This window comes from Habropoda laboriosa, unplaced genomic scaffold, assembly GCF_001263275.1.
Source record: "Habropoda laboriosa isolate 0110345459 unplaced genomic scaffold, ASM126327v1 scaffold648, whole genome shotgun sequence".
Classification (NCBI taxonomy): Eukaryota; Metazoa; Arthropoda; class Insecta; order Hymenoptera; family Apidae; genus Habropoda; species Habropoda laboriosa.
This window is the reverse complement of record NW_017100857.1, coordinates 34118-51017: the sequence shown is the minus strand read 5'-3', so window position 1 is coordinate 51017 and position 16900 is coordinate 34118. Positions and strand designations below refer to the sequence as shown.

Below are 16900 nucleotides of genomic sequence, written 5' to 3'. Positions count from 1 at the left end.
CTATGTACGTGGGTCTATTTACATCATACATCGTTTCGAACACGCGAATAGCTATGCTATGTCGCTTCTTTATCGATCGTTCTTTTTTTTTTTTCTTTATAGATCGTAACTCGCGCGCCGTTCACCCTCTCTATAATATAGACACAAATACATCGTTTTCATTCTGGATTAATGAAATTTAATCGGCGAAAACTGTCTGGAGTACAACATGTTGCTGGAAAGACGTTACGAAGATCGAAGTAAGCTTAAAACACAATGTTCGACGATCGAACTACACACGTTCAATTTATTCACACTGTCACTGGTCGAGGTTCGATCGATCGATTGATTTTTCACGGGCCAAGAGGGTGTGTCACGGGCTTTGACACTATCTCACGCACTCTATGAGTATCACAATAATATCGTCCGACGGAACGACCGAAGCCTGCGTTCACGCAGATTACAAAAAGAAGAAAAAGAAAATTCGCCTACACGCTATAAATCTTGTTCTACGGTGTCCTACGGCTCTCTCAGCTTCGGAAAAAAATTGGGATTGGCTACGGATCGTAAACGCGGATACAACGTCGATGCTTAGACCTTAAGGCTGTCCAGAAAGGGACGACGGCGTTCAGAGGTGATACAGGCTTAGCGAAATTAATAAGTACGGGCTATGTACATATGTACAACGATAAAAAACAACACGGCGCTACCGACACAATTATATAGACCGTCGATTATTGTCGTGGAAAACGGCGAGGGATTATTGGTTGCAGGAAGATAGAGAACGATCGGGGAGATAATCAGCAAATCAACTCTATCAGGAATATTTCTCGCTTGTTATATTCAGTAGAATTCTATTTAAAAATGAAAATGCCACTGTCGACTCTTCTCACTTTCTCTACCCTCCTACATCTCTTCTTCTCAAATATCTGTTCTTCTTTCCTTCATGTTATTCTACGTATAGGGAGAGAAATTTCACGACGGACACGTTCTCGATAAAAGGAAAACGATCGTGTCAGTCGTTACTTAACGCCTGTTAATTACTACACTCGAGATCCTAATTCCGATATTTCTCTTCCATCATCTTCGTCGATGTCCTTTCTTCGTTTTATTCTTCTCTATCCTAGACTTCCTTCATCCTGTCACGAACATTCACAAGTCTCTTGCTCTCGTTACACATGAACCGTCAGCACTTGATGCGGTCCTGACGTCTGGCTGGTGCCTGGTTGCTGATGAGAGTACGTCGGCTCCTGTAGTCTAGGTTTGCTGTACGGCTTGTGAGGGCCCTCTTCGTACGTGAAACTGGCAGTATTATTCCTGGCCTCTGCGCTGGGCGGTTTGTAAAGCGGCGGTAGACGATGTCTACCCTCCTCGGACACCATCTCTAAACTTTCCTCCGTTGTGCCTAGAGCACCTAACGAAGTTCCAGACAGAGGTCTCACCACGGAGACTCTAGGTTCTCCCTGGTCCTGATCTTTCAGAGGATTCGCGTATCTCCTCAGGTTCTCTTCGTTCTGAAGGTTGTTCGACTTCTCATCGAGATCGCTACGATGTCGATGAAGAGACGTCTCGCTGCTGGTCGTCGCTGTTAAACTGGATCTTTGTCTGACTGTTCTGAGGTACCACAATCCACCAAACAACGCCAGCACCAGAACTGTCGCCAGAGCACCACCCAAAACGGCCACGTAGCTACCTGCGCTACCAGAATTCACGGAACTTGGCTCGCTGAGCAAGGCCGTCTCTACCTTGACCTCCAGTACGGAGGCCAGGGCGAGTGGTCTGCCCAGAGGTCGACTGAGAGCTTCACCCAGGTCTCTAGCTGCATCTGCGGCCGCTTCTGAGAAGATGGTCACTTCGACCGTATCGTTATCTCCAGGTTTAAGATCACAGAGAAGAACAATTGATTGTGGCCTTCTAGGATCAGCTAGCAGCCTTCTCAGACGTCTGCAGAGTATTTCCACGGATGTTCCAGCAGCTAGAGTGTCTCTTCTCAACAGAATGGTGAGCCTTGAGCAAGTTGGTCCTGGAGTGGCCTGCCCAGGCCAACACGAAGGTGGTGCAGGAAGTGCAGGTGGTCCAACTCTTCTTCCTGTCTCCACAGGTCTACATTCTCCCCAAGCTGGACACGGAGGAGCTAAACAGCTTTCACTCGGACTGGGTACGCAGACTTCGTGAGCCAGACACGAGGTTCCGTTCAAACAGTTCCCTGGACCACACCAGATGTTGCTGCACTGATTCTTCCCGTTGCGACATTCACAGACGTTGCAGTCGTCGTCCCAACCGGCGACCGGGCAGCCTGGTCCACCTGCGGTGCGTATTTCACAGCGTATCCCTGTTCTTCCCGGAGGACAGACGCAGGAGTATCTTGCTATACCGTCTACACAGGTGGATCCACCTGTGCAAGGGTCACTGGCACATTCGTTGACGTTTATACGACAGTCTGGACCGGTGAAACCTGGTGCACACTCGCATCTGAACCAGTTGATCCCGTCTACGCATTTACCGCCGTTCAGACAGGGTAACGGTTGGCAGTCGTCCACGTCTCGTCGGCAATTAGGACCCTCGAAACCTTCTCGACAGACGCATCTGTAGTTTCCATCGGCGGTATTCACACAGGTTGCTCCGTTTTCACAGGGGCTGCTCGCGCAGGCTGGAGACGCTATGTGACAAGCTGCTCCTTCCCATCCTGGAGGACAGTGGCAAGTGAAACCGTCGCCACGATCCTGGCAGGTTCCTCCGTGACGACAGGTTCCTGGTTCGCAGTGGCCAGCTCGTAGGGCGCAAGTTTTGCCCTTCCAGCCGCCTCTGCAGATGCAGGTGAAGTCTGCAACCCCGTCTACACAGGTGCCATTGTTGCGACAAGGTGCGTTGGTACACTCATCTACGTCTGAAAAATAACGTTGAAATAATTGAATTTCGTCTTGTCTTTGTGATATCCTTCAAAATTCTCCAAGCATACGATCCTCACAAAATAGTCTCTAAATTCGTATACCGTATCTAACGTAATTGTAACTCACCTTGATCACACAGGTCTCCAGTCCAGCCTTCCCTGCAGATACACTGGAACGAATTCACCAGATCGACGCACGTGCCGCCATTCAGACACGGGTTTCCTCTGCAATCATTGATGTTCTCGTGGCAGTGCATCCCAGTGTAGCCAGGATCACAGATGCATCTTCCCCCGCTGCATCTGCCTCTGCCGCCACATGGCGTGCCCTCGCTACCACAGCCACTCTCCTCGTCCATCACGCCTAACTGCGGGTTGTGAGAGGCTGGTTCCGAACAATTCTTCCCCTGCCATTGTTCCGGGCAGTGACAATAGTAGTCGGTCTGCGTGTTGAAACAGGGCGCGGAGTTTCTGCATGGATTCGGGCTGCAGTGATCCCTGTCGATTTCACATTGGTAGCCGGTGAAGCCTACAGGGCAGACGCATTCGTAGGCGTTCACCAGGTCTCGACATTCTCCACCGTTCTGACAGGGCTTCGAGGCGCACTCGTCGATGTCCACGTCGCAGTCTTTGCCAGAGTAGCCAGCTGTGCAGCTGCAGTGATAGTCGTCGACCAGGTCGATGCATAGTGCACCGTGCTGGCATTGGCCGACGCAGTCGTTGATGTTCTTCGTGCAGTTCTTCCCCGTGAAACCGCTCCTGCAGCGACACCTGAAGAATAATCATTACGGTCAGGCTAGCTACGAAAGATGTAATTATTAAGATCGCTCGTGTACTACTTGGACATTCTAAATTGTCGTTTCTCTTTTTTAACTCACCTGTAATCGCCGGCAAGGTTCACGCAGGTCACCGAGTTCTTGCACGGCGACTCCTTCAGCGCGCACTCGTCCACGTCGAACTGACAAAGCACCCCTTGCCAGGCTGGTGGACAGTTGCACACGAACTCGTTCTTCCCGTCGACACAGGTGCCACCGTTTTGACAAGGTTGAGAGGCACACTCGTCGATGTCGGTGGCGCAATAAGGACCGGTGAATCCAGGAGCGCACTCGCAGTGTGCACTCTCACCGAGTTCCCTGCAGGTAGCGCCGTTCGAGCAGGGATTGGAGGCGCAGGGGTTGTCGACTTTCTCGCAGGTCGGTCCCGAGAATCCTTCGGGACAGGTGCACTTGTATTGATCCGGCGCTGTATTCTCGCACGTCCCACCATTCTGACAGGGCTCGTGCGTCCCGCAATAATTGAGATCCTGGTCGCAGAGGATGCCGCCCCAGTTCGTGTCGCAGATGCACTGCCAACTGGAACCGTTGCAGTAGCCGTGCTTGCAACCTGGATACGGTGTGCACTGATCGCAGAGCTCACCGCGCCAACCGTGTCGACACTTGCACTCGCCGCTTACGTTGCAGTGACCGTGCACGGGATGGCAACCCTCTTTGCAGACCGCTGAAACAGGTTAGCAATCGGTTAGTTTGGCTATTTACACGAGATAGATCTTGTCTGTGAAAGTAGGTATAATATAGTCCGATTGATGTGGAAAATTTTTTTTAAAAAAGGCTTCGTGCCTATAGATACGATGAAAAACTATTTGTTAAATTATCGATAATTTCAAAATTTCTATTCTAACTACCTATCGGTCAACGTTCTAAGCATTCTTCGATCCATATGAAAACGCGCATTCCTTTCTCACAGGGTTCGCGAAAAAATCTTCAATTTCCATGGCACAATCCACTAGCACACCGCGAAGCTATTTCATTTCCATCCGTTCGTTTGCTTTGCTCTTTCCAACGCGGGTCCCCTCGGAGTCCCAATAACGTAGAAAGAAGAAGAGCCACCGGCGGTCATAATTCAAGTGACTTTCCAAAGGAATAATCTCGCCGCGGCGAACAATAACCGGCGCGCCGTAGCGCGGCGCACAAAAGGCATCCCCGTGAATGGAAGTTAAAACACAAACGATTAATCCGCCCACGAACCACCGGGGCATAAGTGTCGGATTATTTTCCGCGGTCGCGTTCACCGCCGGATTATACGATCACCGACGTTTCGTATATCTCGAACGGGAGAGCGGTGGTATCCTTCTTCCATCCTAAGAAGATAGCGAAGCAGTGGGAAAAGGAGGAGACGACGAGGGAGGAGGAGGAAGGTAACAGGTCTGCCTTCTTTCTTACAGGTGGCAGGATGACGAAATCCAATTTCGTCCACGGCCGTGGTACACGAGAAGGTGCCGTATCCCTGGAAACGACACTTTCGACCGTGGCCGGTGTGTGACGGTGAAACGGAGACGGGAGAAAATGAAACGTGACAGAGATCCGTGGCCGGGGCCGGAGCAACTCAATTAGCCGGGGGGACAGAAAGACGGATGAGAAGTGACAGAGAGAAGGATTATCCTTCTGACCGTGAAACGAAAACTCACGCCGCGGCGACACGCGTGCACACACACGTATAAGTACATCCCTGTGACTTTTAAACCGACGTGTACCGACTCTTTACCGTTACACATCGTGGCCCCTCGAACCGAACGAAGGAAGGAATCGCGTTCTCCAGCGGGTTCCACGGAGAAGAGAGTAAGTACTTACTTGGGGCCGATTCGATGAGTTTGATTGGGGTTCTATGGGGATTTTTTTTTTTTCTGAGGAAGATGGATGGATTGTTTAGAATGTTGGACAGTGAGGTTTCATCATTCACAATGTACCTTATATCGTTATTTTTACAATTTTGCAGAATTTTTTAGCAACTTTGATTAAAAATATTTGTAGAAGTGTCTATTTCAATGATAATAATAATACGCTTTTAACAAGTTACAATTATAACGAGAAGTTGACGATCCGACTTGAACAAGGTACACAACAACGGTGTTATTAAACCAAACCTCCGAAATTTAAATATAACTCACTCACCGGTTGACAATATGTTAATAGCAATACACCTTTTCATGCATCAAACTGACCATTATCTCTAATAATATATTACCATGCACAACGGAAATTCATTTATTTCTTTCATTAAAAAGTTAATGATTTTTCAGTGAAACCCTGTAATCTCGAGCCTACTTCCTCGACTACCGTTCACCGAGAGGGTCCCCCTTTTAACCAACACTTCTCGCCTCGATCGGCGAAGCCTGCTGTCAACCGGTGTCCGCTTGAATCTAGGACACCTTACGCTTCCACACGGCTAACAGCCGACTATTTTTCAACCTTAACCACAGGGTACACCAATCACGGTGTACAGCTGCATATTTTAACCTGACCAACACGCTCGTATACACACACAAATCTTCCTACCCAACACCGTGTACCGAACGCATACAATCAACCGGGATCTTTAATGATTAATGGTCGAGCTTTCTCGTTCGCGCGCGGACAACGAACGCTTATGGATATTTATGCGACTGCAGCGTGACGTTCGTGGTCGTGCACGTAACGATCCCCTCCTTCAGAAGGTTTTCTTGCATCCGCTCGATCGATCCACGGCCTATCCGGTTTCCAATTGTTGCGTGGAAGATGGGAACGCGGAGATTTCCCTCGCGGCCAGGGGCAATTACCGCGCAGAAATCGGGGGAAGCCCGATCAACGGTGGTTAGACGAAGCCCCCTATTTTTTCTTCTCTCCATCGGCAGAAGCAACAGGTGCCCTCTATAGAGAGAGAATGAGAGAGAGAGAGAGAGACGGGAAATAACCTCTCACAGACGAGAACTGCTCGGGACGCTTTCGTGACCGGCGATTCGCGCTTCGTTTAGAGAAGTCAATTACCAGACAGGCTGAGATCTGGCCTGAGGATCGATCGGGTGGCAGGTACCGAGCGCTAATTGCGCTCGTCTACGCGTGAAATCGAGCAAATCGACCGCGCGAGATGCGCGACCACTCAACGCTACTGCACGTTTTCTCTGGATGGGTTTTATGGATGAAAACATGGCGGATAAGATGGCCTTAATGGACGGTGATTCTGAGAATCGAGGAGGTCATTGGTGGATGTGGTACAGGAGGGAATAAATTCTCGATAATGTCCGTGTGATTTTTCTAGAATACGAAGTTAATTGTGGAATAAAATATCGTTGATTTCTTCTTGTAAAATTAATAAACTTTCACTAGATTTCTTTGGTGGAAGGTTTTTCAGCGGCGCCTGTGAAACAGGCAACCCGTATCCATTGTCTGTCTATTGTACATTTGAAAAACTAACTTACGTTTATTCCTGCTATCTACAGAAACGCAAAGTGAAAGTTCCGTAATTTATCGTGTGGACGAATGGTAAAAAGTCACGGTACCAAAAACACACACACACACACACACACACATAGTTGTGTAGAAGTTCAACACTACCGGTGGAATAATCGTGAAATTTTGGCGAATTTCGTTAGATCGTTCGTACGCGGACCAATTAACAGTGCTTTCACCGTGGCTATCTCTTCCAAAGTACAACGTTTCGCGTGTAGAATCGTCGACATTAACAACACTTCGCGTACAGTACCGTTTCTCTCTCGTTTGTTCAGGATCTATAAATCTAGCCGGGAACGTCTACAGTTACACGTCTATGGAATTTTTTTTGCTAATCCACCGGCAGTAGGCGAATTAACCCGTGCAATTCATCTTCGTATACCGCGCGGCTTCTTTATTTTCTTATTCCTCTCCCCCCCTCCCCCTCTCCTTTGATCTGGTGAACGGAACAGATGCGCGAAGAATCGGATTACAGGTGAAGGTTCACGACTTTCACGTGCACACCGCTCTAACCGTTTACCTTTGCCACGGGACGAGCACCGATAATCTCTCCATAGGAGAGACCAACGTCTAACTTATCTTGCGCCATTAGCTGTAATATTCTACGATTTATCAACTTGGAAAATAGGTAAAACTGTTCACATCCATTTTTCCAAAAACATTTTCATCGCAAACTCAGTTACTTTTAACCGTTTCGAATTTTTATTTCGCCGAAAGAGACAACGCAAGAGGCAATAACGATAATTAGAGTGAAATATGAGAATATTATATCTACTAAAGACAAAAAGTAATTCAAATAATAACTCTCGACCTGGAAATTTTCATAGAAATTTGTAGAACGAATCGAAAAGCCTACAAATCGTTGGAACCACGTGAAATCTCTCCCACTCTAAACGTTGTTAACGTTTTTCCCAATAGCATCGATTCTCGTAAAAGAGCAAAGTAGACGATTTTACGATCACGGTTCGCGGTGGAAAGGGGTCAAATGCAAATAAACGTTGCGAGTGCCGCGTCCAGAAATACGCCGTGCTCTCTCGAACGAGGAACGGTGTGTTGCATGATGCGGTCGGTGCATAGAGCTCGTGTGAAGACGATGCACGAGTGAAATTCTCGTATTGACCTTTCACAGCGCGACAAAAATGCCGGAGTCAGTTCTCTATCTCTCTCTCACTCGCTCGCTCGCTCTCTTTGCTTCGTCTCTCCTAACCGACCGACTGGCTCGTCGTCTCACGAGTACACGATTTCCACCGATAGTCCCTAATTGGGATCGTTTGTCCTTTCCTATTTTCCCTAGCGTTCGACGAAAGTGGAACGTGTTTAATTGTGATACCGATAATATGATCCTGCTGCATCGTTAACCCTTTTAATCCCGTCGACCGATTTGGACCGATTCGATTCGCACTCGGAATTTTTCCACCCGATATCCAGTTAGGATATGGAACATTTCTAGGTACTGTGAATTTCATCTAAATGTCTCGAAAAATGTACAGCGGTATTTCTAACTTCTAGCAAACTTTTAACATCAGGGCGTTTTATGAGAAAAAGGGTTAAATCGTAGCAGGAAAATTTTGATATTAAAAAAGGACGTGACTTCATCGAGAAATTTTTCTCTATTCACTCGTGATACACTGTGCAACAATTTTATCTTTGTACACTAATGCACGAAGTTACTAATTTACTAAACTAATTTACCCCGTTTCTAATGATAATAATGATGACACTAACGTCGAGATATCTTTATTTACGTAATATTGCGTAACAAATTCAACGATTTTCCAGTTCTGGAATTTCTTTTAGGGTTAGATTAGGTTTAGCTTGTAAGTGGTTAGACTAGTTCGAGAATTTTTCTAATCTTGGAAAGTTGTACTTAATTAACCCGGGTGTAACGAAGTCGAACGCAGATAAATTCATCGAGCAAGAAAAGTATTAAACTGCGGCATTAAAGTAAACGAGAAAATCTTAAAGTTCACAGTGTCAAGGGAAACTGGCTGCGTCCTCGTCGCAGACGTACATTTTCCTTTTAAACCTACCGCGGAGGAATTCGCGAATCGCGGTTTTTTCTTCTTTTCTTTTCTCAAAAACTCACAAGCAGCTCCGATTGCCCTCGAACCGCAAATCGGGACACTTCGGTTTCACACGATATCACCGTGGTTGCTAATTACTATACCGCAGAGGAGTTTAATACCGGCTCGTCCTACTTTCTCTGGCTCGTTTTCAACTTATCCAGACGGTTTTACGAGTTTTCGAAAAATACCGCACACCTATTGTCGCTATTCTGCCCTCGACGATCTACAATCGATAGCAATCATTGCATACGAATAGAGAAGAAAAAAAATCGAAGACCACAGTAGAGATACTTGAAACGAGGTAAGTAAACATCGTAAATAATCTGTTCACGTAACGGGGAATAATTAGGTCTGGTGGAATTCGAAGGACAATTATGAAGGATAAAAACTTGATTGAACAGCTATTATTAAGATCGCTACTCTAATTAAAAACTTTTTATTCCATCTTATGGAAATCTCTATTCCCAGCGATTTAATCGAATCTATTATAACACTTAGGTCATCGGAATACAATTTTTTTAAATACAAAATCGAGCAGAGAATTGAAATTTTTCAATCTCTAAGATCCAAATTTGTATCGCGTGATACAATTGAAACATGATTTATTTCATTTGGTTGATCGTTGGAGTACGGTGTTTTCTCGATCGACTTGTTCGATTAGAAATGGTTCGAGCGTTCGTATTGTCGGGATCTTTCGAAATTGACGATGTTTAAGAAGGAGGGATAAGACGCAATACTACGAGTCGGATGAGTCGCTTACACGGGGAGGCGGAAGTAACGATTAAGCAGCGAAGAAAGAGCTGGCATATTAGTCGGGCCAGCATTGTGCGAGGGGATCTGGCGTGATGCTGCTGCTACCTTTATACGATCGTACGACATGCGTCTAACGTCCGCCCATTGAGGCACGCTTCGAGATAATTCGTGTGTTTCACTGTGCCGCGTGTTTGCGTCTTCGCTCACCAGACACCCGGGTGACTCGCGCTTTCTGCTTGTTGAAAGCTCCACGTGGAACGATCTCCCCCGAAATAGTCAAATTTTTATCTAATTCAATTTTCATTCGTTTATCGATCCTTTCAAGCAACGAAATTTGTACATTTTTGGGATTTTGAAAATTCTTCCTACGTTTTGAGTGAATTGTTCGCGTTCTATCGATAAATTTTAGTTATGTGCGTTTCACCCCTTAACCTATGATTTCTTTTCTGACTGTGCATCTAAGCGTCAGCCATTTTCTGTTTCAATACTGTATCAGGTAACAAGAGATAATTTTTCACAGATTAATTACACTTAGTAATCCTCAGTCATGCAAATTAAAACGAAAGATAGGATTACAATGAATTTTTCTTACTAATGTAACTATTTTTGTCGCATCTTGACCAAAATTTCCGAAACGAGTCTGACACGTTGTCATATGTTAAGGGGTTAAGGATCATTTTTAAGTTTTGTTCACTAAAATGGGGTGAAAGATAAATACTCGGAAGAATGAAATTTTTTGATTAACGAAAGACTTTAATATATTAAAAAATTAAAAAATAATATTTTGGTAACTGAAAAATTTTCGTTTCAATTTTTAGTATTCAAAATGGCGAACGTTCTTGGAGTAACAGAGGAGTGATTGAGACGAACGAATGAAATTTTTCGTTTCTCGCATAAATTACATAGTTAAGTGTTACATCTTAAGAGATCAAGCGAAGTCCATTTCGAGTTGAAGCATTGCACTTACGGTCATCTTGAAGTTGAAGCATGCAAACGACCATCGTCGACATATATTTTACCCATGGAACGAACATCCGGCAGATTTTCGCTTTCCCTTCGCAGTTTGACGCGCTTGACAAGACTCCTGAGAAACGTACGATCCTCGCGTTGCTAGATACATATCCCCCTGGCATTTATAGTCGGAGAGAGAGAGGCATAATTGTTTTTCGGCTTCGAATAAGCTGTGCATCGAAATGGTCAGTTTTCTCTGGTTTATTTATTGCAAAGAGGCGGCGGAGGTACGTGTCTAATTAATCAAACGTAATAGCACTCGTGGAAGTCGGGGAAAAGTTGCTTGCGTTCGAGTCGCGACAGTATCTTTAATTTACCGCCATATTGAATCTTAGAGTCCTTTTAGATCCACTTCATCTTATACACACTCTGCTTATGCGGTAACAAAAAATGTAAAAATGAGATTATTGAGAAAATTTGAGAAACCGAGTATGTACTCAATTTAGTGATTTTTTAATTAAGTAATTAATCGCGAAAAATTGTATTTTCAAAGGGGAAAACAGCGTTTCACTTGGAAAATATCTGATTTTCAATGTTTCAAACTTGATTCTGCCAATTGCTCCCCACCGCCATTGAAATAATATCGTCAATTGAAGTCAAACGTGTTCTACGCTTCTCATTACAGCCAGTCGACTAATCGCATATATTTTTTACCCGGCGGGAACAAAAAGGAGAACAAAAAGAACGATGTTCTCGTTAAAAATTCGAATCGATCGATTCATGGTGGCTCGTTAGCTTCAGAGGCAACCGTCCGTGAGAAAAGCGAGCGCGAGTCGCGCGCTCGCGCGACTACGTGCGACGCGAGATTTCACGCTTCGAGGATCGATTAATTATTCCCCCGGTCAGCCGAGGCGAGCAAAAAACCTGAGGAATCGTTTAGCCGCCAATATACCTGTAAAGGCCTTGCGCGACGCTTCGTTGCATACGTAACGAGATCGCAGCTACGACAAAAGCGTGTTGCTGCTTCGTCGTTTCACGTTCGGTTTTTTGCCGTGATTCCCATTTTTACAGCACCGTATCCTCTCTTCTTCTTTTTTTCTTATCCCTCCCCTCACCCTTTGCTCACCCCTCGATCGTGCATCGTTCCGCTTCGTTCGCGAGAGATACGCTCCGTCCTTCGTGGAGCGTTTTAATGCTTCCGGTATTAAGGATCAACGGCGTTTCGTTCGATAATTTAATGAGCAGGATTTACGACGGTGGTAGTTTTTCTTTCTGCTCTCTTCTCATCGATAATAGAGGAAGAATACTCAATTATCGGAAGATTCGATTTGTTTCGAATGCTGGTTGTTTAATATGCATTGTTTAGTATGGATTTGGAGTAAGTCGATTTACGTAACGCGGTGTTTACCTATTCCCATTGGTAGACGATAAACTGTGTCGATTATGTGTGTTGTAAAAAACAGGAGGAAAAAATTCTTGCCTTTCGTGATGGAAGATTAATGTAATTAATGGAAGGTGTATTTAACTTTTTAGTATTAGATTCGTGTCTAACACGTGTAACGTGGAAGACATGACTGATTTTCTCACAGTTAGCGTGAGAGGAAATTATAGCAAGTTGTCGCAGGTGTACAGAGTGTAGAAAAAGTGTATGCAAATTTTTAGTTGCTTTCTTCTATTTCAATTTGATCGAAAGAATACAGTGATTAAGAATGCAGTGCATTTTAAAAAATTTTCATACTTGATATTACAGATTATAAAAAATTGGCCGTTTTATTGTAACGCGAAAGGGAGAATTATGTAAAAGGGTGCGAATAAAATGGTAAAATGGACTCACCAATTTCGCAGTCAGATCCCTTCCACCCTTGTATGCACACCTTGTCGCCGTTCTCGTCGCAGGTGTAATGGCCGAATATGTCGTTCCTCGGCCGGCAGAACTTCGTGCAGGTCGCGTTGTAATAATGGTCCGCGCACTGGACCCGAACGCGATAGGCTAGATGAGCGTTTCTTCCTTGATGATTGAGAGTGTGCCACGTGGGTCCTGGCAGGACAATGCCGCTGTAACTCGCTTCATCGATCACGCCTGCGCTAGCTTCGTCTCTCGCTTGCAGGATCAGCGTGAATTGCCTCTGCGAACCAGAAAAATCCGATAATGAAGCTGGGAACCTCTCAATTACCAGAACCGTACAGATTTCTTAAAAATAATTCTGGATCCTTCATTTTGCTCCACGAACATCCGAGAGTTCAAGTTGGAAATATGGAACTGCGAATACTCGATAATTTGAAACTTTGAGAGTTTTAAACTCTGGAAATCTGAAAATTTGAATATTTGCAATTGTGAAATTTTTAATATTTGAGAATTATAAAATTTGGAAATTTCAGTGTTTGAGAATTACAAAATTTGAATATTTGAGAATTTGAATATTTGAAAATTTGAACATCTAGGAATTTGCATATCTGAGAATTTGAAAGCTTGAAAGTTTGAAATTTCGAAAGTTCAGAAGTCCGAAAACTGTGCCTCCAAATATTTCCAAGCACTTTCAATTCAACCGGGTAGCAGAATTTTATGGAAGACGTTAAACGCTGCATGACCAGCACACACGAGCCTAGAATTGACGTGTTCCGGCAAACGCGAATCGAATACGGAACGGTGACATCATATGCGTCTAGGGCTGCATCGAAAGAGGAAGAGAGGTGGTTTGATGAAGCCAGCAATTAACCCTTGCCCAGCTTGAATAATTCCTCGGCCTGGCGTGGCCCCTAAGTGGAACCTTCCGAGATGTACTTTTGCAAATTTACACAGGGCTTCCCGACCCTCGAGGGCGTCCCGTATTACGCCACAATAGGATTATCAATTTTCGCTTCCGCTTGCCACCTCTGGATACGAAAATAAAATAAAACCCCCGGTCGGACATACATCCCGTCCAAATCGTAAATTCTATAAAATCAACGATAACACGATTATCAATCTCGCAGTTTACAATTTACAGTGCTTGATTACCTAACACCACGTGAGTTCCATCAATATTTTTCGATCGCCGTCAGACCGTCAACGAAAGATTAAACGCAACGTTCAATCATCCCTCCGCCATCGTATCGGGACACCTTCTAGGCTCATCGATAATCCGGTGAAAAAGTAGCCGAGCTACTCGACCGGACGTTCGACCACCATGGAGGCAAACAGAACCATATAGAAGGTAAAACAAATGTCCCATCAAAAGTGTGGCCACCGTGTCTCTAATAATTACCGATCCACGGTGCAATCGAAGAACCTTAGTGAATTTTTCACCTGTAAAACACCGTTGCATATACAATACGCAACCTAACCTAACCTAACTACACGTCACAAATCAGAATAATTACACCGGTAGAACTACGCACAAGTTTCGTCGTTGTATCGTTCAACGACGAACCTGACTTGTGTACCACCAATCAAGGACCGTGAGTGACGGTCGGCTAATGCAATAAATAAATTCCAATCGTGCTGTCGCGGAAGACAGCGGCTATCTGTTCGTCCCAGAAGCATAGAACAGTTGGATGCAGCTTGGTGCAGAGAGAGAGAGAGAGAGAGAGAGAGTGGTAGAGATGCGAAGAAGCAATGGACTCCCAAAGGGGGTGTCCAGGAATCGTCCTGGACTATAGTAAAGCTGGAAGTGTTCCCGATGGAAAGAAAACCGGTCCCGGTTGGAAAAAAAGATCGGCGCATCGGTGATCTCGCGTGCTCAGTCGTGTGTGAGCGCGCTGGTTTAATGAACTCTCCTGGTGGATCCTCTCGCTGGTAGACAATGAGAGGAGAAGGAGTTGGTCGTGGCTGGGCCTCTCGACTTTTTAATTAGAACCGCAGGTGTTTCGCGTGATCAGTCAGCCCTACAACATCGGGGGATGCCGTGGTTTGTTCAGCAAAGGAACCCGGTGGAAAGTGAAAAATAACCTGCTTGTACCTTCTTATTGAAACTGGCTGATAATAAATGATCCTCTATAATACAGGGTGTTTCGGAATTTTTTCGTACCGTGGTGAATCTACGTGAAAACTTGGAGTAATGTTTTTTCATACGAATCTTCATTTCTGAATAAATCGACGCTGAAGATTTTTAGTACGCGTGCACTTGCACATAACCTCAATTTCTTCTGCGTCTGGGGATTTATTCGAAAATGAAGCTTCGTATGAAGAAATGTTACTCCAAATTTTCGACTTACTTTTTTATGTTAAGAGACAAATGGCTGTTGTTTCAATATGGTTCATTCAGTAAATCTCACAATTTACCTATTTTTCGACACATTCTTCTGTTATAATTGTACACTTGTCCCATCAATCTACTAGTTTCTTTGTGCCAGTGGTGAAGAATTCTTTGTCTTCATGTCTGAGCCAGTTTTGGACATTTGTCTTCACTTCTTCGTTGCTATGAAACTTGATTCCGCAAAAGGAGAGGTAAATATAAGAAATCTAACGGGGCGAGATCTAAACCTACAAGGTGGATGTGGAATTTTATCATTGTTTTGTATGCACATTAAAATAGTTTAAAAAAAACAGCTACTTTAAATTGACGACAGTATCCTACTTCTTTCTTCGATATTTTTTTAACTATAGTTCTTTGAACGATCCTCGTAAATTCACCTCTTTTCAGCTTGAACTTTCTTTCAATTCTGAGACACCCAGTAGAAATTTCTCGTGCATTTCGACGATCCACCCTCTTGTTCATCTCAAGATGTTTCTCCTCTGTTTCTTCTTCTTTTTTTCCCCCTTTCTTCTTACCTCTTCCTCGTGCACCCGCCTTCGATTAGCGAACTGGTCTAACGCGTCGCGGGGTTCCACACGGGAAAGAAGCGTTCCGCGTCACGATACATGTGGGAACCTCGTTGTTTCCCGGTTGATCGATTCCTTTTCTGCCACGGCCCCGTCCAACACGCTCGGCTAACTGCCCGATCGTGACCGGACTGTCGATCGTCGAATTAGCGAAAACATTCTCCCCCGCTGGCAACCCAAATGCTTAGATAACGCGGCTAATGTCGCGGGACTTTTTCTCAACCGCGAATCGCTTCCTAAAGCGGCGCGACACTTCTACCATTGGAAACGGCAGTTTTTGCCAAGAGGACAGGACCGTTTTGGTACGGAACGATCGTGGAACCTGTTTGGTGATTCCCGGTGATTTTCAGGCACCCACGAAGGTAAGCCTTTGACGGGAATTCCGCGTCGATGTTTTTCGAGAAATAGGCCGACACGGTTTGAGGATTTGGAGGGAAACGATCGTGGGATCTGTTTGGCGATTCTCGGCCGATAGATCTTTCCAGTGAATTCTGCTTCGATGGTGTATTTTTTTCACGATATCGATTGGTAGGATTTAAGGAAGAACGCGTGTCGTTGCGAAGATAATTGCTGCCGAGTGTCGTAAAACGGGTGGGATAAAAAACGTGACAGAGTGTAATTTAGTTTTATTTATGTAGATGAACTTGTGTATTTTGTGTCAAGCAGGATTTGATACAATAGTAAATACTGTTCTTTTGTATTTTAATGCAATTTCACATCGTTCTCTGTACACTTTGCACGACAAAAATGATGTTTCGTTGAGCTTAGATAATTGAGTGAAAGGCGCAGCCCCAAGATTCACGTATGAGCTAACCTGTAAGTGCTACAAAGTACGAATGAAAATGGAATAAAAGTAGAGTGTGACAAAATGAAAGGAGGCTAATTAGTTAGAAAAGAGAGAGAGATAATTTCGTAGTATTTTTGAATCGTTCCAAGTCACCGAACTTCTCTAATCCCATTTTGACTTGGAGCAAAAAAGAACACTGAAATACTACTCGAATGCAAAGAACCAAAGAAAAAAAAAGACCCCGATAGCAAGAAAGTCTCTCGTTGAAAATGCACAAGATGATAACAAAGAAGGCTGCATTTCCCCTTGTATGAGCAGTCCCGATCCATTTTTCCCGACCTTTCGCGGAAGTGCAAAATTCCCCCGGGGGCCGACCTGGCCGACACAAAGAGCTTCGTTGTGGCCAATCCGCGG

At 44.9% G+C, this 16900-nt stretch overlaps 1 protein-coding gene across 1 annotated transcript in view; it reads right to left on the bottom strand.

The window, feature by feature from the left end:
• Positions 1-1151: 1151 nt before the first annotated feature.
• The window catches only part of LOC108577406 (protein jagged-1), a 31513-nt gene continuing 15764 nt past the window's right edge, over positions 1152-16900 (bottom strand). The window contains exons 2-5 of the mRNA XM_017940551.1: positions 12733-13024; positions 3745-4363; positions 2997-3637; positions 1152-2866 (exon numbers count right to left, since the gene is read on the bottom strand). Of these exons, the coding sequence (XP_017796040.1) occupies positions 1152-2866; positions 2997-3637; positions 3745-4363; positions 12733-13024 (3267 nt within the window). The remainder of the gene's footprint in view (positions 2867-2996; positions 3638-3744; positions 4364-12732; positions 13025-16900) is intronic.